Raw genomic sequence first — 24,210 nt, 5'->3', positions numbered from 1 at the left:
CTTTAAAGAATTCTTGTTCCTTTTATTGGAGAGTGGTATTTAGAAACTAAAATCTGGGCCCTAGACATGCTTGTTATTACTAGGGTACTATGTTTTAAATCCTCTCAGCAAACAGAGCTATGGAATAGATCTATAAAGTCAGCCCTCCATACACATGGGAAGAAGGAAAAAAGGAAAGGAGGGAAGGAGAGGGGCAGGAGGGAGGGAAGGAGAGGGGCAGGAGGGAGGGAGGGAGAGGGATAGGAGGGAGGGAGGGAGGGAGGGGGCGGGAGGGAGGGAGGGAGATTTCACCTACACTGAATATGTATAAATATTTTTGCTTGTATCATTCCCTAAACAATATACTATTGTTATAAGGAAAGGGCCATCTGGGGAACTGAGGCAGAATGAAGACCACATCCCACTTTCAAATGCTGATTCTTGCATTTATTGACTGGGTTATTTGTTTTTTTGATGTTAAGTTTTTTGAGTTCTTTATATATCCTGGAGATTAGGGCTCTGAGGTGCATGTGGGAAAAATTTTCTTCCAATCTCTAGGCTCTGTCTTCACATTATTGATTGTTTAGTTTGCTGAGAAGAAGCTCTTTAGTTTGAATCCATCCCATTTATTGATTCTTGGGTTTACTTCTTGTGCTTTAGGAGTCTTGTTAAGGAAGTCAGGTCCTAAGCCAACATGATGACGATCTGGACCTAATTTTTCTTCTATTAGCTGCAGAGTTTCTGTTCTAGTGCCTAAGTCTTTGATCCACTTTGAGTTGATTTTTGTGTGGGGTGAGAGACAGAGGCTTAATTTCATTTTGCTACATATGGATTTCCAGTTTTCCCAGCACCATTTGTGGAAAAGGCTATCTTTTCTCCAATGAATGTTTTTAGTGTCTTTGTCTAGTATGAGATAACTGTATTTATGTTGGTTTTTCTCTATGTCTTCTATTTTGTACCACTGGTCTTCATGTCTGTTTTGGTGGCAATACCATGCCATTTTACTTAGTATAGCTCTGTTGTACAATTTAAGGTCTGGTATTGTGATGCCTTCTGCTTCATTCTTCTTGCGGAGGATTGCTTTAGCTATTTTGGGCCTCTTATTTTTCCAAATGAATTTCATGACTGCTTTTTCTATTTCTATGAAGAATGTCATTAGGATTGTTGTAACAGAAGTGGCATTAAATCTGTATAACAGTTTTGGGTATATGGCCATTTTGACAATATTAATTCTGCCTATCTGAGAGCATGGGAGATTTTTTCATCTTCCAAGGTCTTCAATTTCTTTCTTTAGTTTTCATTATAGAGGTCTTTTACCTCTTTTGTTAGGTTGATTCCCAAGTATTTTAATTTTTGAGACTACTTTTTGAGAGTAGTTTTCCTAATTTCTCTTACAGTATATTCATCACTTATGTATAGGAAAAAATATGGAACACTTTACAAATTTGCATGTCATCCTTGCACAGGGGCCATGCTAATCTCTGTATGGTTACAATTTTAGTAAATATGCTGACAAAGCAGCACTTAACTGGATTCTTACCCACAAATTCTTACAGATTTTATGATTAGGAGGAATCATCCTTACCTCCCTGAGTTTCAGGATCTGGTCTGTGACAAGAACCACAAAAATCTCCCCCTTCAGGGTAACGTGGGTTCCTCTTATGGACATTATTTTGGGCCTGCATTTCTCCTAAAGATAACAAGTAGTTTGCTGAGGAATGTGACATATCCATCCTGTCTACCTAAGCCAGGTTGGGCTACAGGTAAACTGCTTCTTGGAAAAGAAAGCATGTGGGAATGAACATAATGTGCCCATTTTATAAAATTATTCCTTTAACCTTGTGTTCCCACCACTCACATCTGTTTGTCTCCTATCACTGTAACTATAACAGAACAGTTTGCTCAGAAGCAGTCTTTAACAGAATTACTTTCCCCTTCTATTCTAATCTTTATCCTAATCTTTTAACAACTCATCCTTTTCACATGGTATTCTAAAGAGAGTCCTCCCCCTTAACAACCCTTCCTTTTATTAGCTCTTGTGAACAGACTTGCAGAAAAGTAATACCTTCAGAAAAGAAATTGCAAGCCAGGTGTGGTGAAACATGCTTGTAATCCCAGTGACTCTGGAAACTGAGGCAAGAGAATCACAAGTTCGAGGCAAGCCTGGGCAATTTAGGAAGACCATGTCTTAAAATGCAATAAAAAAAATATGGGGATGTATGAGCACTCCTGGGTTTAATTTCAAATAGGGCTGGGAACAGAGAGGCTCTACTTGATGTTCTGGGAAAGGACGAGACAGACAAGTGGAAACACAAATAATGGAGAAGAAGACTCACCTTGCATGTGGATGTCTTGCCTCTTATCCCACTATACCTCCTTTTTCTCCTATAAAAACCCTTTGCACCCCTGATGCCCCTAGGGGAGATTTGAGACGAAAAAGTCTAGTCTGTATTCTTCACAGCTGGTTTTGAATAAAACTGTTTCATTCAACCAAGTTTTTTTTCCCCTCAAGTTTTAAGCTGAGTACTGAGCAGCACAAATATTGGATCCCTGAAACATAATAACTATTTACACAGCATTTATATTATATTAGGTATTAAATGTATTAGAGATGATTTAAAGAATACTAAATGATGTGCACAGGTTATAGGTAAATACTATGCCATTTTATATAAGGGAGTTGAACATCCACAGACTTTAGTATCTGAGGGGAAATCCTGGATCCAATCATCCTCTGGGGATACTAAAGAACTATTCTGATATCTTAATTGATTAAGCGACAAGTTTCCTGTGTAAAGGTTTGACAAACCAACAGTTATGAATCCACCACTGAAGTACCATGTAGAACCATCCTATCACCCTAGAAATTCCCCTGGGCAGCCATTTTACCTCTCCTAACATTTTCCAAATTTTCTAAATGGAGCAGGTTTACTATAGCAGTGAGAAAAAAATTAAAAATGTTAATTTTTGAAAGCAAATATACACACTGAAAGATATTAAAACAGACTGAATTTGGAAGTCTCCCTCTGAAATTAAGAGCAAATTTCTCTTGCTGAGAGGGAGCTAAAGGGTTCTCCTCCAACAACCACCACCACCACTATGTCCTAAGGAAGCTGAGAATGGAGACTGTCCCCTTCCCAGGCCTGTGCAGCACACTAAATCTATACATGTACACTTCCTGCCTTTTGTCTTACATCCTGCCTCTGCTGCCTGGGTGCTGCCTCTTCTCTTTTAAAAGCCTTGCTCACATTCAGAGATCTCAAAGATGGAACTTTTAAAACAATAGTTTTTTTTTTCTATCTTTTTTAAAAGCCAGCTTTGAATAAAATTTTCCTACCAATTTGACTCCAAATATTTTTGGAGCAGTGAACAAACTTTTAGCCTAATCTCTTCCCCAGAGGTAGTATTAGAGCTGCCCACTAATCATTTATAAAAAGATAGCTATAAAATATTAGCCAAATTGTATATAGACAGTAGGATCCTCAACGATTTTCATTTTTTTCTTTATACTTTTTCTGTATAGCTTTTCAGTTTTATGATGGGTATATTTCACTGTAAAATCAGATTAATTTCTTTCAAGAAGGCAGTAATGAGGATGATACATTTTAGAAAGGTTTTTGTGAAAAGTATTTGATTTTAAGTGGCAGACTGGCAAGAAACATTCCACACATGCAAAAAAGATCTACAATTTGTTTTTAACATCTAACAAGCTATTCAAAGTTTAGAAAAAGACAACCCACTAGAAAAATGGGCAAAGTTTATGAAGAGAAAGGTTCATAGAAAAAGAAATGCACATGGTTTATAGACATAAACAGATGTTCAATGTCTCTTACAATTAAGGATATGCATATTTAAACAATGATTAAATACCATTTCTACCTAACAAATTTTGATAAAGCAGAGTTCCTGAGGTGTGGCAAAACAAGTACTCATATACATTATTGATGAGAATGTAAACTGTAAGGCCTCTTTGGAGGGTGACTTAACAACAGTTAAAATTTTAAATGCTCATTAGCTTTTGTGTCACAATTCTACTTCACGGAGATTATCTTAGAGTATGTGTTCATATGTGTTAAAAAAATACACACTCACACACACACATACACACACATACACACAAGAAAGTTCAATGTCACATTAGTGGTAAAAGATAAGACGTAACCAAAAAGTCTTATCAGTAAAGGATTATTAAACAAATTACAATATAAATCATTCAATTGAATACCAGGAAGCCATTAAAAGCATGATGTAGGCTTATAAATAGGGCTAATAAAAAGAGCTGTAGGGGCTGGGGTTCTGGCTTAGTGGTAGAGTGCTCGCCTAGCATGCACGAGCCACTGGGTTCGATCCTCAGCACCACATAAATGTAAAATAAAGATATTGTGTCCACCTAAAACTAAAAAATAAATATTTTTTAAAAAGAGCTGCATACAAGATTCAAAACAATAATCATAGCATGTAACTATTTAACTTTTTTTAGCAATATATACACATATGTTCCTAAAGACACACAGACAATTTCTGTAAATACATAGAAGAAACTGCCAACAGTGGCTATCTTCCTGTAACAATGTTGCAGTTTGGTTGAAAGAATCACTCACTGTTCCATGTAGAATTCGAAAACTTTTTCATGAGAATGTTACATGCAATAAATAATATTTTTAAAAATATTGTAATTCATCAACATATTTATTGACCTGAACTGTCTGGAAAATCATTTACACTGAATTAAACATTCCCCCATAGTATCAAATCTGAGAAATTCCCACAAATGTTTTAAATAAATATTCTAAAATTAACACCTAGTTCTATAATTTATTGTCATGAATCTGTAATAAGCTTATATTAAAAATGAAATACGTTCATAAGCCAAAATGATTTTTTTCTCTGAAAAAAAAAAGTCTATGTGAACAAAGACATGAATACTAATTCATCTCTAAAATGTTTTATTAAGTTTCTCTATGAGTACATTTGTTAAAGAATGTATCTTTTCAGGGAGAGTTAACATATATTGAATATCAAGCTTAAATATTTCCTCTAACACCATATTAAACAAGTACCAGGAGAAACTGTGACAAATCATTTCTTCTTAATTATATTTTCCTAGTACTTAATTCTATTTCTTACCTACTAAGTCAGAAATCACTCCTCCCCAAATTATAACTTAGTTTTATATTGTCTAATTGTGAATGAGAAGATGGTGCTTATCTTGAAAACTATTTTCTCTCTTACATAAAGGCTTAAATTTTCTACATATACTGTCACATGTCACTTCTATTTTGATAATATGGTTAAAAATGGATTTTGTTTGTTTGTTTTTTGCAAATTTCCATCTTTTTTTTTACCTGCTATTAGCTTCTCTGTATCAGGTAGATGTGTGAACTGTCTTTTGTATTCCTCATTCTTATCTTTGTATGTTGAACTTGAAATCTGCAACAATAGAAAAATTTTAATTTCTGCTTAATTATAATTGTTATATCTTAGAACATTAATAAAATTTAAAATCATATGCTTTTCTATGCAATATTTTATATGTCCTCATATGAAAAACATAAACATCTCAAAAACATGAAGGAGGGAAAAAAGAACAAAAGAAACGACTTCCAACATAATAAAGAATTTGGCAATTCTATCTCTTCAAAAGTGAATATATAGCTGGAAAAAAAATATTAACAATCATCTCAAGTGGCTGGAAATTGATAAAAGATACACAATAAATTGTCAAATATTTGTTTATGAAACCTGAACTTGGGTCAGTAGAGCAGAAGTCTGTGGCCCTCTTTCCTGGGCCTGTTCTCATAACCCTTTCTCCTCTACCAGTTAAGTCAGTGGGATAGTTCTACCTAGGTAGAACAAGCCACAAAAACTGGCAGCTATGTTGACCGAGGTAGTTGAGCTCACTGGGAGTGGAAAGCAGGAAATCTATGCCCGGAAGTAAAAGGGGAAACCCTAAATCTATTCAAGCAAGTATGAAAGTTTGGTCCCCATTGCTGTAAGCCAAATGACAGATGAGCAAGGGACTTAACAGAGAAATCTTGAAGGAAAGGCAGTCACAGATGGGCTTGATATACTCTCCACATATTCCTGGCCAAACAGAGGCTTACATGTATATGTAGAAGAGACTAGAAACAGCTATCCATATATTCCTGGCTAGGGACACAAGAGATCTCAATAGAACATAAAAACTGGGACAAACTCGAAAACAGCCTAAACTTTGAATATATTCCCCAATCTATACATACTGCTGTCAGTAGAAGGGAAAAACCATACTGGCTCTATGCATTTGAACACATCATTAAGCAAGCACTGAGTGACATGTATGGTGACTACTAGAAATTCAGCCTTAAAGAGAAAAACAATATAGTTAGGCATGATGGTGCAACCTTATAATTCCAGCAACTAGAAGGCTGAGGTAAGAGCATCTCAGTCTCAGCAACTTAAGTGCAAGCCATAGCAACTTAGTGAAACCTTTTCTCAAAATAAAAAAAACAGAAAGGACTGGGGATATAGCTCAGTGGTAAAGCACTCCTGGGTTTAATCGTCACAAAAGATAGAAAAGAAAGAGAAAGAGAAAGAAGGAAAAGACGGAACGAAGGAAGGGAGGGAAAATAAATAATAAACTGCGTAGAAATGTTAGTTCCCACATGTCACACAACAAACATATTTACTCTAGGCAAGTTATTAAACAAATAAATAAAAATCAACAATTACAATCCTTTAGGGAAAATGCAATCAGAATCTGGAGATGGTATATTATCTAAATAGTTTAATTTTCAGCAAAACTATAAAAAATGAAAATAGTGTGACTTATACTAAGGAAAGAAAAAAAGGTAATAAGAAACAGTCTTTGAGGGTCCTCGTACATTGGGTTTAGCAGACAAACATATCAAAGCAATTAAATGTGTCCAAAGCAAGAGAATCATGCTTAAAGGAAACCAAAACAATGACTCCACAAGCATAGAAAATTTAAACAAATAGATTTTTTTGAGAAATCTTTTTTAGATAAACAAATGGACATTCTGGAGTTGAAAACTACAATCCCTGAAATAAAAATTTCACTAGAGGGGCTCATACAGTGAACATGAAGATAGATCAGCATAACATCAAATATGAAGAACGGAGGGGGAAATGTTTGAAGAAAATAAATATAGACTTTCAGACACCTGCAGGATAACATCAACTAAACCAAAATGCATGTAAACCAAAATGCATGAGTATCAGAAGGAAAAAGGAGAGGGCAGAAAAACATCTGAAGAAGCAATGGTCAAAATTTTTCAAAGATTTTTAATAAACCTCAAGTAAAAGAAACAAAGAGCATCACCCTTAGACTTAGAATACTTAAACTACTATCTGGTGCCTTCACCAGAGGCCAAAACAATGGGGCTGCATAATCTTGGATTTAAACCTCCAAAACTGTGAGCCAAATAAACCTCTTTTCTTTATAAGGTTAGTTGTCTCTTACATTTAGTTGTAGTAATGCAAAACTGACTGAAACATGTCCCATACAACAATAGCAGAATGCACTTTTTTTTCCCTAACTCACAAGGAACATTCTCCAGAGCAGATTATATCCAAGCCCTCAAGACAAATTTCATCAAATTTAAAGAATTAAACCATATGAGATATGTTCTTTGTGAACAACAGAATGAAACGAAAGTCTAACAACACAAGGACTAGATTCCAGCTTCACATAATCTGAATACTTGAAAATGGAATGAAATATAGCCATCTCCTATTGAACTAAAGGCACTTAAATACTGAGTTATATCCTCCGCCTTTTTAAAATGTTGAGACAGGGTCTCACTAAGTTGTATAGGGCCTTACTCTGTTGCTAAGGCTGGCCTCAAACTTTTGTTCCTCCTGCCTCACAGTCTCCCAATTCACTGGATTATAGGTTTGTGCCACTACACCCAGCCAGGTTAATTTATCCTCAATTTTTCCCTTTCTCTTATTCTAATCCACTACCAACACTCATTCCAAAAATATACTTTGGAGGTTATGGAATATGTCACAGATACTGAATCTCTGATAACTCTTCAGATCATTTTTTTTATCAGATATCAACCATTAGGATTTTGGATTGCAAGATATCAGTTTATTGAACTTTATAGTATTTACATGTATAAATATGCACAGACAGTGTTAGAATACTTTAAAGTAAGAAAGAAGAGTTATTTTCGAAAATGATTATAGGGAATTATAAGAAAAAGAAGGATTTTTTTTTTCTGTGTTGGAGATTGCATCCAGGGGTTTTCTACTACTGATCTATATCCCCCAACACTTTTTATTTTTTATTTTGAGACAGGGTGTTGCTAAGTTGTCCAGGCTGGACTTGAATTTGTGTTCCTCCTGCCTCAACTTCCTGAGTTGTTTGGTTTATAGGAGTACATGACTGCTCCTAATGAAACTGGGACCTTTAAGAAAAATAAACTTAAAATGTTTTAATATTTATTGCTTCAAATATTGTTATCTACCTCATTCTATCTCCATTTCCTTAACAGTCTCCTAGAAGCACAGCCATTTTTAATTTTAATGAAGCCCAATATATCATTTTTTTCTTTTACCTCTTGAAATTTGGTGTCACATCTAAGAAACTATTGCCTAATCCAAAGGTCATGAAGATTTATAACTATGTTTTCTTCTAAGAGTTTCATAGTTTTAGCTCTTACATTTAGGTCTATGATACACTTTGAAATAATTTTGTATACGGTGTAAAGCAGAGGTCCAATTTTGTTCTTTTGCATGTGTATATCTAATTGTCCAGGTACTATTTGTTGAAAAGACTATTGATTCCCTCATTAGATAATTCTGGCAGCTATCTCAAAAATTAACTGATCATAAAAATTTAAGAGTTGATTTCTGGATTCTTAATTTTATTCCATTAATATACAAGTCTAGTCTTATGCCATGTTGATTACTATAGCTATGCAGTAAGCTTTGGAACTGGGGTATATGCATCTCCTAACTTCATTATTTTTCAAGGTTATTTTTGGTAATTCTGGGTCCCTGGTACTTTCAGGTGAATTTAATTTCAGCCTGTCAATTTCTAGAAAAAAAGCCAGTTTGGATTTATATGATGGCACTGAATCTGTGGATCAATTTGAGGAGTACCACCCTCTTTTTACAATATTGTGTCTCCTAATCCATGAATATGAGATGTCTTGACTCTTGATATTTAAATCTCTTTCAATGAGGTATTATAGTTTTCAGTGTCTAGTAGTCTCTCTATATCACAGGTTTAACTGTCATGGTTTCTTGTAATAAACTGTGGTCTGAAATATTAAGTAGAAAAATCCAGAAGTAAATAATTCATAAGTTTTAAATAACTTCTATTAAAATATATTGTTATCATGGTTAACTTTATTAATACTTATTGTTGTTCATTTTTTACTGTGCCCAACTTATAAATTAAAATTTATCATAGGTAAGTTTAGGAAGAAACATAGTATATATAAGGATTTGGTGCTATCCACAGTTCCAGGCATCCACTGGAGATATGAAACCCACCCCCTAAGAATAAGAGGGGATGTGTAATATTTATATTATCAAATATAGCCCTTTGATAATCTGTGGCAATGAGAAATTTAATACAATATTATATCTGTTTTGTTTAATTCATTCCTAACTACTAATTTGATTTTATTATAAATGGAATTTTGTTTTCTTAGTTCATTTTAAGGTTGTTCACTGCCAGTGTACAGAATTACAATTAATGTTGGCTTTGGAATCGGAAAATGGTTTGGGAAGTGTTGTTTCCTTTTCTGCTTTTTTGGAAGAGTTTTTAAAGAGTCTGTGTTAATTCCTTAAACATTTGCTAGAATACACCAGTGAAGTCATTTGGTCCTGAGCTTTTCTTTGTGAAAAGTTTCTATTGTTTTCATTTTGGTGGTTGGTGTATTTTGTTGTTGTTTTCAATCTTTTTTGTGGGGCTGGGGAGTAAACCCAGGCCTTTACATATACTAGGAAAGAACTCACACTGAGCTACATCCCCAGACTGAAAGTTTCTTAAACTAAACAGATGACCCAGCCATTTGTTCTCCTGGACACTTTCTACAAAGAGAAAACCTGATATTCATACAAAAACCTGTATACAAATGTTTATTGCAGCTCTAGTGTCATTTCTCAAATCTGGAAACAACTAAATGTTCTTCCACAATGAATTTCAAACCATGGTACATCTTTACAATGGAATACTGCTCAGCATTAAAAAGGAATGAACTTTTAGCATACACACATAAAACCTAGATGCATCTCTAGGGAGTCATGCTGTGCAAAAACAGTCAATACAAAAAGATTACATACAGTTCCATAACATACAGTTAAGATTACATACAGTTCCATAACATTCTTAAAATGCCACAATTATAGAGAGGGGGGAGAGAGAGAGAGAGAGAGAGAGAGAGAGAGAGAGAGAGAGAGAGAGAGAAACACAAATTAGTAGTTCCCAAAGGTTAACTAGAGGAAGGAGGGAAGAGGAAAATGGTATAGTCTATAAAAGAGCAACAAGAAGAATTCTTGTTTAGGTGCACAATTATTTTAAACTTAAAGTAAAAGAAAAAATTAGCAAAAGAAGAGGAAGCTAGTAGGGTTAGAATAAATCTGTTAATTCCATGTTAGGGGGAAACATTTAAACTTCTTTTAAAACTTATTCAGAGGTCAATACTTAATACCCTTCCTCCCCCCTCCAACTACCTATCCTTAGTAGGCATTTCACCAATTATTAACATCTTCACCCCCAAAAAATGCAATTAAAATTGTTTAATAATTGAGCAAAATGTGACTAGAGTAATAAAAACTCAGTGTCCCATGTAAACTCACTGAATCATTGTCACTGTTTTTAAGTTTACAACTCATATCTAATAAAAGATTTTTGGAAAGAGACAGGGAATGTTAAGCAAGAATTTCCGTATTATCTTAAATTTGTATGTGCTAAATTTCTCATTGCCACAGATTATCAAAGGGCTATACTAAGGCTGAAGCCTTAGTAAATATCCCAGTAACATATAACTGTTTCAATTATTTTCAATAGTCTCTATTATATTTATTAAATATGATAATTTACTGGTACTTTGATTTGAATGTGACCCCTAAAGTTCATGTATTAGAAATTTAATCTCTAATGCAGTAGTCTAAGAGATGATTAAACTAATGTTGTTATCCTGAGAGTGGATTATTTATTTTGAGTAGACTACAGCTCTCACTGAACTTGATTTTAAATTCCCTCTTGCTCTCTCATGCATGTTCTCTTGCCCTTCTGCCTTTTGCCATGAAATGACACAGCAAGAATAGCCTCATAAGTCACAAGCCCCTCAACTGTGGACTTTCCAGCTCCAGAACTGTAAAAACCATATTTCTTTTCTTTATAAATTAGCCAGTATTGTGGTTTTATTAAAGCAACATAAAACAGACCAAGCAATTGGTAATTTCTTAATGGTCTTGCTTTTGGTTCCCAAAGACTTTTCCATGTTGATATGGTCACCTTTAAGAAGTTTGTTTTTAATAAAATATGGATTTTCTTTACTTTGTCCCTTTATTTCTTTGGATAATTGTATGTCACATTTTATAAAAGATGATTAAAACAACAGTCTAAAATCTGGTTGCTTCAGTTAGGTTTTTGTCCTTAAACTGTACTAGTTAATGTCCTTAGCAACCTCCACCTTGCAAATAGCCAACTCTCAGGTCTTATCTAACAAGGTCATTCTGTCCTTAAAAAACTTTCTTCACTTGTCCTTGTGGACACCACATTCTCTAATAGTTTCTCATATCTGATCAGTCAAATCTTCACAGTTTCTTTTGCTAGTTCTTCTTCTTCCACTTGAGGTTTTAAACATCTGAGGCTACTTCTCTTCTCTCTATATATTTTTCTCCCTAAGTAATCTCATCCAGTCTTTATAAATCTATCTTTAAATATCACCCATACTCAAAGTCTCCCAAATTTATTTTCAACTTCAACCTCTCCTCTGAGACTCAAATCATATATCAAAAGAGATCTACTAGATCATTCTATTCATATACCAAATATGCATCTCCAACTTAACAAAAACAAACAAAACATCCTCATTTTCCCAACAACTACTTCTCCCCCATGGTGATTCCTTCTTCTAAATGGTGCTTCCATGTATTCAGATGCACAGACCTGAAACCCAGTAATCACCATCAATACTCTTTTTCTTTCTCTCACTCACCACATCCATCCTTCAGTAGTTGGTCAAGTAAGCCAACTGTATTCCTGCCTCAGGTTCTTTCCATGCAATACCACTCTCCTTTCTCCTCCCTCAAATGATTCACCTGTGTTCTTTCTCCTACCTCCACCACTTACGGCTCTCAAATATCACCTTCCCACGGAAGCTTTTCCTGGCCTTCCCAAATAAATATGTTACTCTCTCCCATGTGATTCCCCACAATATCTTTATGTTCTTTTTATTGTCTTCAAAGTTTCTATCACTATCTGACATAATACTACACATTTGTTTTATGTGTATACTCCATTTCCCATTCCAGACCTGTAAGGTGGTAGAAATACCATATGGTTCACATAGAACAACATGGTATATTAAAGAAACTCAAAAAAATCAATAAAACCATTTCTACCTTAATTTACATATATTTACTTTTGCAATTTCTAAAATAATGACTCTGTTCATGTACTCTCTCCTGTGAAAGACTCACTGAACTTTCTGATTCTGAAGTCTTTCACCAAGAGTAGAAAATTTTCACACATATTATCTTTGATTTCTTGATCATTTGGTCTTTATCTTCTGAAACTCCTATTAGATTCAAAACAGACTTCTGTACTATTCCCCTTATATCTTTAACTATTCTCTTTCACACTTTTTTACCTCTTAGTGACACAATCTGGGTAATTTCCAAAACATATCTCTTTCATTTTATTGGTCTCTCTTTAGCTGCTATTTTCCACATCTACTGCAAGTTTTTAATTATTATTTCAATGACCATATTTTTCATTTCTTGAAGTTTTTTTAGATATTTATTTTTTAGTTGTAGTTGGACACAATATCTTTATTTATTTATTTTTATGTGGTCTTGGGGGTCGAACCCAGGGCCTCGCAATGTCTCAGCAGTAGCTGAGACACAACCCCAGCCCCCCCATTTCTTGAAGTTTTATTTTGTTATTTTCAAATCTGCCTGGTGTTTGAGAATTGCTTATCCATCATATTTTAAACTCCTTCTATTAAGTCTTTAATATCATATGACATTTTATCTTGGTAGTTTTACTATCTAAAATTTTGGAGGGTTTAAATAAAATCTCCTTCTGTTCACTCATAGTATATTAAACTCAAGCCCCAAAACCTCATGAGAAAAGGACTATAGTTGTGTACTCTCAGGACAAATTCACCTCACCCCCAATCCTTGAGATAGACAAGCTTCCTAATCTTCAACCTGCACATGTGGATGGATTTATTTTCCTTGTCAACATTTCATAGAAGGTATACAATTCTTCAAAAGTCATGGCTTATAAAGAATTCTCAGTTCCAACTCATGTAACTTCGAGGCATCATCATCTATCATCTCCTATTCCTATTTGGCCATTAAATTTAAGATTAGCCAACTTCTCAAGCCTGCATTGACATTAGCTCATCATGTTCTTACAACTCTAAGAGTGATTCACTCTTCTTTTTTTGGCCCATAGGAATTTCCCATGCTATCTTGTGATCTCAGATGAGCATTACAAAAAGATATTTGTATTTGTGTGTTCAGTATTTTTAATCTGAGTACTTATAGTAACAGAACATTTAAGTTAAATAGCCCCCTCTTCATATTGCCATAATGTTAGTTCCTATTCCTTTAATCTAAAAAGGTTAAAAGATACCTATTTTTATCAAACAGTATCTAATATCTATATCGAAAATTTTCAAACAGAATAAAGTATGCTTTTTAATCCAACATAAAATTGGAAAATGAGTTGATTCTTCTTTATCAGCCATCAAGCAGAAAATCAAAAATAGCCTTTACATCTATATTTATTTGAATAAAGTAAAGATGTGCTGCTACAGAGGACAACATGAACATAAGAGACCTTCACCAAAGTCACCAAAGTATATTGCAAACACACTAATTAATCCTCTGGGTTTTTTTATTATTTAACAGCACAACATTAATTAATCCTACAATGTACCTATAAATCAGGTTTGTGGAAAGTTTTAACACTTATAAATAGAAAAACTTACCTGTGAATAATGTGACTATGATTATTCTATAAGTCAATGATAAATACATAATCAAGATTTCGGTTTTCTTATACAATTGATAACATTCTAGAAAAGCTAAACTCTACATGGATGTGTAACCGAAGTGATTCTGCAATCTGTATACGGGGTAAAAATGGGAGTTCATAACCCACTTGAATCAAATGTATGAAATATGATATGTCAAGAGCTTTGTAATGTTTTGAACAACCAATAATAAATAAATAAATAAATAAATAAATAAAAAGAAAAGCTAACTCTAAATATATTCTATTAAAACATAAATTTTGGCTAATTATTACTTTTATATATATACAAATAATATTTAAAAATCTAGATTTTTCTATTCTTTAAAATATTTTGAACAAAAAATAAAAGAAATGATGATTTCAATCCTAACTCCCTTTAAACTTTTCCTACTCCATATTTTTTCTTCTATTTTGCTTCTTAAATCAAAGATATGAGGAATCTGAGATTCAAATATTCTTTATTCTATGTATATATTTGAATATTTTAAAATACATATTTTTCAAATAAAAACATGGATGCCTAAACAAATTTAACATTAGTTACACAATTCAGGAAACCATAAATTTTTCCACTTTTTAAAGTAATCAGTTAAATCAGCTACTAAGGAAATAAAGATATACAAATGATGAAATTTTTAAAGGGGGAACTTAATGCCAAAGTAGAAAGTAATGCTTATAATAAATAATTTTATCCAAAGCACTATTATTTCTATCAAAATTTCCAACTAAGTATGTCATCTTCTAAATACACACAACAGAAAATCTCAAAGGCTTTTTTCTACTCTCAATAGTTGATAATGCTATATCACTAAGAGAAATTGTACCCTATATAAATGCTCCTAATGCAGATCTGCTTGTTTTTCCTCGGGGACCTTAATCTACCTGGAATATACAATTATTTAAGGAGGGGTGGATTTTTAGTTTTGAGGTTTATTCCTTTCATGATGTATTTTTACTAACAGCTAAAAGGCAAAGGTTTTTTGACAAATACTTATTTGCCATTATTGTAAATTTCATTCATACATTTCAAATAATTTTCTGTTGTTTCATGAAAGTTTAAAAGTTAATAATAAAATTCTTCTCATACATTCTAGGGTTAAATATTTTAACTTCCAAGTAAAAATAAAAGATGTGTGACAATATTCCTATATTTATTAAAAAAGGATTGAAATAGAAAATCTGAAGCTATTGATCCCACTATCAATTACTATGGAGATTTTATCACACTCCTTTAAAGACTTACTGTTCAGAAGGATACTTCTTAGTCAATCTGTTAAATGCATGAGATGACACAAGACATACCAATGTTGTCATACTGTGACGCAATCTCTAATTTATAGGTGATGTAACTACAGTCAGGTTATACAACATTCAAGATCACTACACAGTAAAATCAGCCAGGCAAAGAAGACACTATTTCATATGTTTTATTTCCAGCCTCCCATTTGCTCAATCATATCATGCTGCTCTCTGAACTCACTACTGTGGAACTACTGGTTTTGTCAAGTCAGACTTTAGGAGTTTTTCTACATTATTGAATTTTCCAGCTCCCTGGAGCTTAGCTTCTTAAATACCAAAACCTTAAAAAGTTATTTGATTATTTTAGTAGAAACCTTCCTAGAGATGTGCCATAACATTGGTAACAATGGTAGCTCCTCTGGGCCTGAGGGATGCCAGCACCTCCCTCTTGAGACCGCTGCAGTCAACCAGCCCTTACACCAAGGTAACCTTGTGCAACTGAAAAGCAGTGATCACAAATGTAGACATGTCAAAGGAGATGCAACAGGACTTGGGGGTGTGTGTTATAGAGGCACTAGAGAAATATAACATAAAAAAAAAAAAGTTTAGCAAGAAATACAACCCCTTCAGCATTGCATTTTGGGAAGGAATATCAGTAGTTTATGTTGTACGTGAAATCAAACACTCATCTACTTCTGCCTGGGTCCAGTGGCCATTCTGCTGTTTAAATCTGCTTAAAACCCTGGACTATGCCAATCACCCAGTGACCCATTCAAAGAAAGGACTGCAAACTCAATTCCAAATGGGAGAGACTGAAATCTTCAGTGTGGCAGAGGGAACATCTCAATCTTCTTCTTCTTCTTCTTTTTTTTTTTTTTTGGTAATGGGGATATTTTATTTTTATTTTGAGACAGGGTCCCACCAAATTGCCCAGAACCATGCTAAATTGCTGAGGCTAGCTTTGAACTTACTATTCTCCTGCCTCAGCCTCCTGAGTTGCTGGGATTGTAGTTGTGCCTCACCATGTCCAGCAGGGCAGTCTTTGTACTAGTTTGTTGTAATTATGAAACAATTAACAAAACAGCTTACATCTGTACAAAACAGCTTACATTTATATTTATTTTTTAGTCTACCTTTCTCTGCCCTCTTTTGGATTTTTTTTTTTCTCCTCTCAATCCATTCCTGTAAAAAGTACAGCTGTTGTGGTGGGTTTTGTGTGTGTTTTTGGTTCTTTTGTTTGTTTGTTTTTGTTTTTCCATAAGGCACTGGCTTGGGAAAGAAGAAAGAAAGAAAGAAAGAAAGGAAGGAAGGAAGGAAGGAAGGAAGGAAGGAAGGAAGGAAGGAAGGAAGGAAGGAAGGAAGAGGGGGAGGGAGGGAGGGAGGGAGGGAGAAAGAAAGAGAGAAAGAGAGAAAGAAAGAAAGAGAAAGAGAAAGAAAGGGAGGAAGGGAGGAAGGGAGGAAGGGAGGAAAGGAGGAAAGGAAAGAAGAAAGGAGGAAAGGAAGAAAGGAAGAAAGGAAGAAAGGAAGGAAAAAAGGAAGGAAGGAAGGGTGGGAGGAAGGGAGGAAGGGAGGAAGAATGAATGAATAACCTTCATAAGTGTAAAAGGTACAACTACAAATTCCTTGTATGTTCAAGTACAGCAGCTCTGCCATTCTTGATCTTTGTTTAAATACCAGGTCATATGTTTCATAAATATTTTCCTTTATGCTACTCTATATTAATTTTGGATTCTTCTGTGAACTCTGCCATTTTATTATATTCATTAAATTCCTACTTCATTGCTAGAAGAATGAAGAAAAGAAAATAGCAACACAGTAGAGACAGTGGTAGAAGCAGATGGGTTTAAAAATGGCAGAGGAAAAAAAATTATTATTTATTTTCCAAACTTCTTAAACGTCATTTTTACCAGTTATAATACAGTCACACTATCCAGGTGTTTAGAAAGTAGGCTTTATGATGCTCGCACACTATTGAAATTACCATCCCTGAATCATGTTAGCTACATAGATCTTTGGCCTCCACTTAAAGAGCTCAGGTTACAATACTTTTTGAGCTTTTGCTGTTATTTCTTGGTACTGTGCATGTGTTATTATCCAGTAATTATCCTATCTTTGATATTCTATTCAATTTATTGAAACTAATTTTTGGTATAGGAGATTGAACCCAGGGATATTCTATCACTGAGGTATATCCCCAGGTTTTTTTTTTTAAATTTTGAGATGGGTCTTGCTAAATTGCTGAGGCTGTCTTTGAACTTGAGATCCTTCTGCTTCTGCTTCCTGAGTTGCTGGGATTATAGGTGTGCACCCACATCTGGCTTTGACTTATTTGAACTATATTTTTTTAAATATGGCAAAATATTTTATAGAAACTCCAAATCAAGATTTGAGGAGGTCTCCTATTACCAGTTATGTCAGCACGAACTAATTTATCGATGCAGGGTCTTTTTTGTTTATGTTTGTCTCTGAGTTCTTTTTTTTTTCTTTTCTTTTTTAGAACTGGGGACTAGGGATAGAACCCCAGGCTTTGTGAATGTGAGGCAAGCGCTTTACCACTGAGCTTCATCCAAGCACAGCCTCTAAATTCTTGATAGTTATGGTTTCTGGGTAAGTGACCTCTGGAAAGCCTATAAAAATTCTGAAATGCTGTATTTGTCTTTAAATCTGATTTATGTGAATTCATATAAACATTTATCAAAATAAAGGGTCTGCAATCACCTTAGGGGCCTGACCTGAGCTTAAGAAGCACTTGAATCATCTGGTTAATTCTGTGAAAAACAAAGATTTTGATATAGTAGGTCTTAAGGCGGGCCCAAGATTCTTCATTTCTAATGAAGTGACAGGTGATAACCCAGTCTCCTAGCCCCATATACTATAGTATGAGTAGCAAGGATCCAGTGCATATTTCTTTTTTCTCTTTCTATTTCTAAATGCTCTAATTCCCTTGCTTTTTACTTTTCTTATGTTATCCTTTTTCTTGCTTTAAGTCTGCCAAGAGTAACCATAGTAACTACTTAGCTCTGTAGATAGCCCTTAGAGCTATGAAGACTCCCCAGTCCACAACATAAGCTATAAAAATCATAGAGCAGAAGAATCAAAACACAACAGTAGTCATCAACCTTCTCTAAATGTGACCAACAATAATATGGTCAATATAGATGACATGATTTTTAGGATGTGTTTTGGGTTTTTTTTTTCTGGTATATTTTTTAGTAATTGAATTTTTCCTTAGGTTGTAGTTAAAAAAAAAAAACTTATCACTTTAAATTTCTTAATTAGAAGTCAGAACTTGTTAATCATATTAAGATTCAATAATATTCCCATGAACTGAATTGCTAATTATGAAGAGAATGATGCTGTAAAATTATAAGAAAATTTACTTTCAAGTATTCCTAATCTTCAAGAAGTCAGCTTTCTAATGTTCTAACATTAGAACTACATATGCCTTATGATCTTATACAAATTTCGCTTATAGTTGTGTTATACTAGGTTCCATCAAATGTTTCATAAGTCTCATAAGAATTGCTAGATGTAGAAGGAGACTTTTAACATAATAAATGCTAGCATTCATAGATGAACAGAAACATTCTTATAAAAAGACATTAAGATCTCAATGTGCCTACCCCACAAAATGGAAAACTTAAAGCATATAGAGGTTATACAACCAAGTAAATACACCATAAATAAAATTTAAAACGCCCAACTTTAAAATGCATCTTATAGTTATTACACATTACAGGCTGAACATTATTAAACTTCCTTTTAAGCACAGGAACTAATTCTTTAAATAAAAATTATATTAAAATAGCTGGTTTTCCCATAATGCTTAGAAATATGGCTTATATAATGTTAGTTTCTTGCCAGTATAGTTTACGACAATGTAAGTGGAATTTATTTCTGTGTTGCAGTTTTCTCACAAGGAAATTAAAGCAGACTATTCTATTCCATCAAACCAAACAACAGTGCATTCTAGTGGTAAAAGGACGGCATAGTCAGAAATGTCTTTGGGACTCCAGTCTAAAATCAGAATGTCTAAAGTCTAGGAGCTAATAAGAAAATATTATAAATATTATATGAACTGTTGTAGAGTCAAAGAAAATTTGCATTCAAGGTTGAAATGAAAATGTAAAAAATAAAAATATTACCCAAAAGCTCCAGTCACCACTCCAGTTATGTAAATTTGGTCCCTGTTTTTTAGTTGACACTATATTATTCTCATCCACAGCTGGACTAGGATTCTCCTCTGTCTCTTCCTGTAACTCGGTGGCAAGGCTTGAATCCCCTTCATTTGTTTCCTGGAAACAAATATCAAATAATTTTAATTACTTATTGAGAAATGTCCATTTTAAAAATAATTAATGTTCAAAACAAGTTATTGTTTAAAGAAAAATATTTAAACTTTCATAAGATAGAAATTAATATATTTGCTTCTATAGTTCATCATTTATACATTCAACAATCTTCCAACTATTACTATTTGTTAGTAGTTTGGTTGGCACAAGGGATATAAAGATGAATAAAACAAAGACCTTTGCCTCCAGGGTTTACAGTTTCTTGGAACAACAAAGAGAAAAACTACAATTCAGTGGGAGTATCAGCTGGTACAACCACTTTGGAGAACAATCTGCAATACCCAGTAGAGTCTAAGATAGGCATACACTACAACACTCCAATTTAATATGTACATGCAATACAAGATGTTTATTAACACTGAAGTTGAAACCTCACTGTCCATTGGAAGAGAAAATAATAAATAAGCCCTTATTTATACAAACAACAGAGTTAAAAAATTAATGAATCATGTTTCAACCAGGCAGTGGTCCCTAATCTATAGAATGCTCAGAGCAATGATTATACTTTGTGCAAGATAAGGGACCACTGGTAGTTGCTCATTAAAGAGCTGTCAAAATTAATAAATAAATAAATAAATAAAAGGAAAGAGAAGGTGTGCAGTAACCATTATGAGAACACGTGACTTACCAGGACCCTTAAATATCTCTCCTACTACTGCTGCTGCCAACAGCTCAGAGTTCTCAAACCCTGTGAAGTAACCATAGACTTGCAAGAAGTCCCTATCCCCAGTGAAACTGACATGAACGGGTCTGAAGGAAGAAATCTGAAAACATAAAAGGATAGAGAGGACCTACTTCACAGGAAATTTATTCAGTAACCACCAGAAAGAGAAGGAGAAAGAGAGAAACCTAGACACATAGAGGAAACAAACAAATCTGAAACAAATCCATAATTTGACCTAATTAGAAATACAATATTTATTAAAATAATTTATATAACAAAAGATTAACTTTGTGCCTCTACAACACAGGTTCTGAATTAACTTCAATTTCCACTGAAATGCATCAGTTGGCTTTAACCAATACTGGGACTCAAATTAGAGTTATACCTTGAGGTCCCACTAAATTTAAACAAAATTTCACTTGTAATCTTAGGGGAGTTATTCAACATAGACAGCAAAGGTTGTAAGGCATTTTTTACCTTCACCATGAGAGCTATGTCTTGCTGTGAAATTGTTCATGGTTATAACATACATTACCCTAAAATATCACGGACACTATGACCCAATGTATAATAAATTAAAATAAAGTCTTTGGAGCTTACAAAATGCCTTTTAAAAGAGCAGGACCCTGGGCTGGAGTTGTGGCTCAGTGGTGGAGCACTTGCCTAATATGTGTGAGGCACTGGGTTCAATTCTCAGCACTACATATAAACAAATAAAATAAAGGTTAACCAACAACTGAAAAAGAAAAAGAAAACTTGCAATCTTGTGCATTGCTGGTAAGAATAAAAAATGGTTAAAAAAAAAAGAGCAGTACCCCTATGTACTACCATTCCCCTAGTTAATGTAACCCAGTATAAAATAAAACAGGGCTCTCAAGGTTTGAAACTAAGACTTAATTAGTAAGAGTGATTATCCCCACCACTTTTCAACTTAGCAGTCTTATTTGGTTTATTCAACTTGCAAAGAAGGAATGATGCCTCACAGTTGGTTACTGCATCCTTGATGCTACAGCCCTATACTGCGCTATTAAAATTACAAGTAGTAAATATTTTGCTCTTATAGACTTGGCTAATATGTTCTGTTCCACACCTCTTTCAATGACCTGTCAGTTTACCTTCACCCAGAAGGACTGTTGATGTGCTCCCAGAGTTTTGTCACCATTTGCAAACTTTACAGGCAAGGTCTTAATTGAGCCAAATATGGGCCTTCTGGCAAATCTACTGAAGCAGGGCATGACCTCCCCTGTCCTCACTGACTACATGGATGTCAGCGTACTGAAAGAGGTAACCCCTCTCCTGGATCCTTTGTCTACCTAAGGAGCAACTTGGGTTCAAATAGTGAAGGGCAATGGGAGTTTATACACTTTACGGACAATATTAAGCATCACCATAATGTGTGATGGAATTTTATGGTGAACTTTTGCTTCTCATCCCTTAACTACAATGTCCCTGAGAAAGTACAACTGGCTTAACTTCTGTAAGTCATCTTAATACTGAATACTCTGGGCAACAATTGACTACATCTCTACATTTTTACAGATTATAGGGTCATTACCTGAGAGTTGCACCCTTTGGGGAAAGAACTCTTGAAACCCTTGCTTTAAGGGTTTATATCCAAAATATAAATCAAGGTCACACACATATCTGCATAAAATAAATCCATAACACAAGGCCTCCCACCAAGACACTCCTTATCCCTTCAGAGTTCTAGACATTACCAATAACGATCAAGACACTCATTTTCTTTCTCAAAATGGAATCTTGAACAATGCTTTTTATGGAACTTTCACTTTTCTCACTGGTTTCAGGCAGCAGGCCCCATAAAGAGCCACAATGGCTTTCTTACAAGAGTTCAAATTTAATTAAATGAAAAATGGTACATTTCAATCATTTCTAAAACATCAGGGGTGAACTGTAATAAGGATTCGATGATTCAATATCCTTAGGCTTGCTTGCAGACAGCTTTAAAGCCTCACTCCTCCCTCTTCTTCTTCAGGACGTGTTAATAAGAAAGTCTGAGTGCTCTTTCCTTTGGGGTAGCAGGGAGATTCACACCAACCAAGCTCTGTCCCTTACCAAGAAACCCTTACCAAACACCACTTCCTAATCACAGTAAAAACCTGGAGCGAGTGTTCTTTCCTTGCTCTTAAGAGGTCCACCAGAGACCTCGATTATTATAAGTAATAGACCACTTCAACCCTCATGGTTTCTATATGGCATCATCAGTTCTACAGTTGAATCAAATTTTATGGGGAGTCCATTTTGGTTTCTAGGGTGGCTAAAACAGATTCCTACTTCCCTTGAGTTTTGGCTATGTGGTCCATGGTAAAGTTACTCAGTCATTCTAAGTCTGTCTCCTCAACTCTACTGTATAGGTTATAAGTCTCTCTAATCAGACAATAAGCTCATTGAAGGCAGGGATTATATCTGTGTTGTTTACCCTCTTATCCTGAACACCAGGGATAAGAGTGGAGCCAGTCTTCTTTCCTTGATCTTGAGAGGCCTTCCAAGAGACTGGCAGGGTGGGGCTGGAACACAGTTGAGTGAATGAATGAATGACTAGGTTCATGAGTAACTATCTTCTCTATTTCACAGTAATTTTTTGAGAATCAAATGAAATAAAACATTCATTCACTTGATCATTCAACAGTTATTTGAGTGCCTCTATCCTTTGGTAAATTAAAATACTACTGAAAGGTCTAGCACTGATTTTAATTTTCTAAAAGTAAAATATATACACCCAACCAATGTAAAAGTGATGAGGATAGTGTTAAGAAATGTAGGCACCCATCCAACCAAAGGCTTTCACCTTGAAGACTGATAAGCAAGTTTTTCAATTAATAAGGTAGTAAACAAATGACAAAACTAGTTTAAACCAAAACTTGGTGGACAGGACAGGGATTTAAAGTATGGGAGCCCTTTTATCAAGGGCTGATAGTGAAGGGAAGCCGGTGAAACTGGAAAAATGTGATACCAGGTCAAAATCACAACAGTGGAGCCAGACTCAATGGGGCCTGGGGCTGAGACATCTGGACTAGTACACTTGGGGACCAATTCAAGCATGCAACCTCCCCAGAGAAGCAGACAGGTCCCTCCATCGCCCAGAGGGGAAAGGCTCTCAGGAAGCAAAGGAAACCGTTTCCTTGGTAACAACTTTCCAAATTACTCCAAAGAGCACCGAGAAAATGGAAGGAAGGAATTAATTATCATAATCTGAGACGGTTCAAACAACCATTGACAGGAAAACTGCCGGGTAAAGCCGGCGCTTGGGAGCCCGCCCCACGGACGCCGCTTACCTGGCGTTCAGTCAGAGCGTCCTCCATCGCGGCTGCCTCCGCCGCAGCGGAACCGCGCACGCGCCCCTGAGAGCCCCCCTCCCTAAGGGAGGGGGCGGTCAGGCGCGTGCCCGGCACCCACCACTAGCGCGCGCTCTGAGCTCTGGACCCCGCCGGCCCTTGGAAGTACCACCGAGGGTCCTCCAGGAGTGCCTTGCGCCCTCTGGTGGCAATTGAGAACCGCTGCGTTTCGCTCACTCCTGAAGAGGGTTGATTTGTTAAGCAGGAGGCTACTCTTTAGTAGGAATCAGGATGATCCTTAGTTCCCAACCTCAAACTTCAGTGCCTATCATAAATGCATACCCTGCTACAATGTGCAAGAAAGTTAATTGCCTGGAAAAGTCTTGTTCCGGTAATACCCTTTCATTGAGATGTCCTCATGGTTTTCTATCGGGTACTTCCACC

The 24,210-nt window shown here is 35.1% G+C and overlaps 1 protein-coding gene across 1 annotated transcript in view; it reads right to left on the bottom strand.

Moving 5' to 3' along the window:
• Window positions 1–23,801, bottom strand: part of GRAMD1C (GRAM domain containing 1C) — a 105,164-nt gene extending 81,363 nt beyond the window's left edge. The window contains exons 1-3 of the mRNA XM_081301647.1: window positions 23,767–23,801; window positions 19,600–19,749; window positions 5,325–5,409 (exon numbers count right to left, since the gene is read on the bottom strand). Coding sequence (XP_081157773.1) covers window positions 5,325–5,409; window positions 19,600–19,749; window positions 23,767–23,793 — 262 coding nt within the window. The 5' untranslated portion in view covers window positions 23,794–23,801. The remainder of the gene's footprint in view (window positions 1–5,324; window positions 5,410–19,599; window positions 19,750–23,766) is intronic.
• Window positions 23,802–24,210: the final 409 nt, after the last annotated feature.

Source organism: Spermophilus citellus (assembly GCF_964194105.1).
Source record: "Spermophilus citellus genome assembly, chromosome: 7".
Lineage (NCBI taxonomy): Eukaryota > Metazoa > Chordata > Mammalia > Rodentia > Sciuridae > Spermophilus > Spermophilus citellus.
This window is presented reverse-complemented; position numbering and strand designations above follow the sequence as displayed.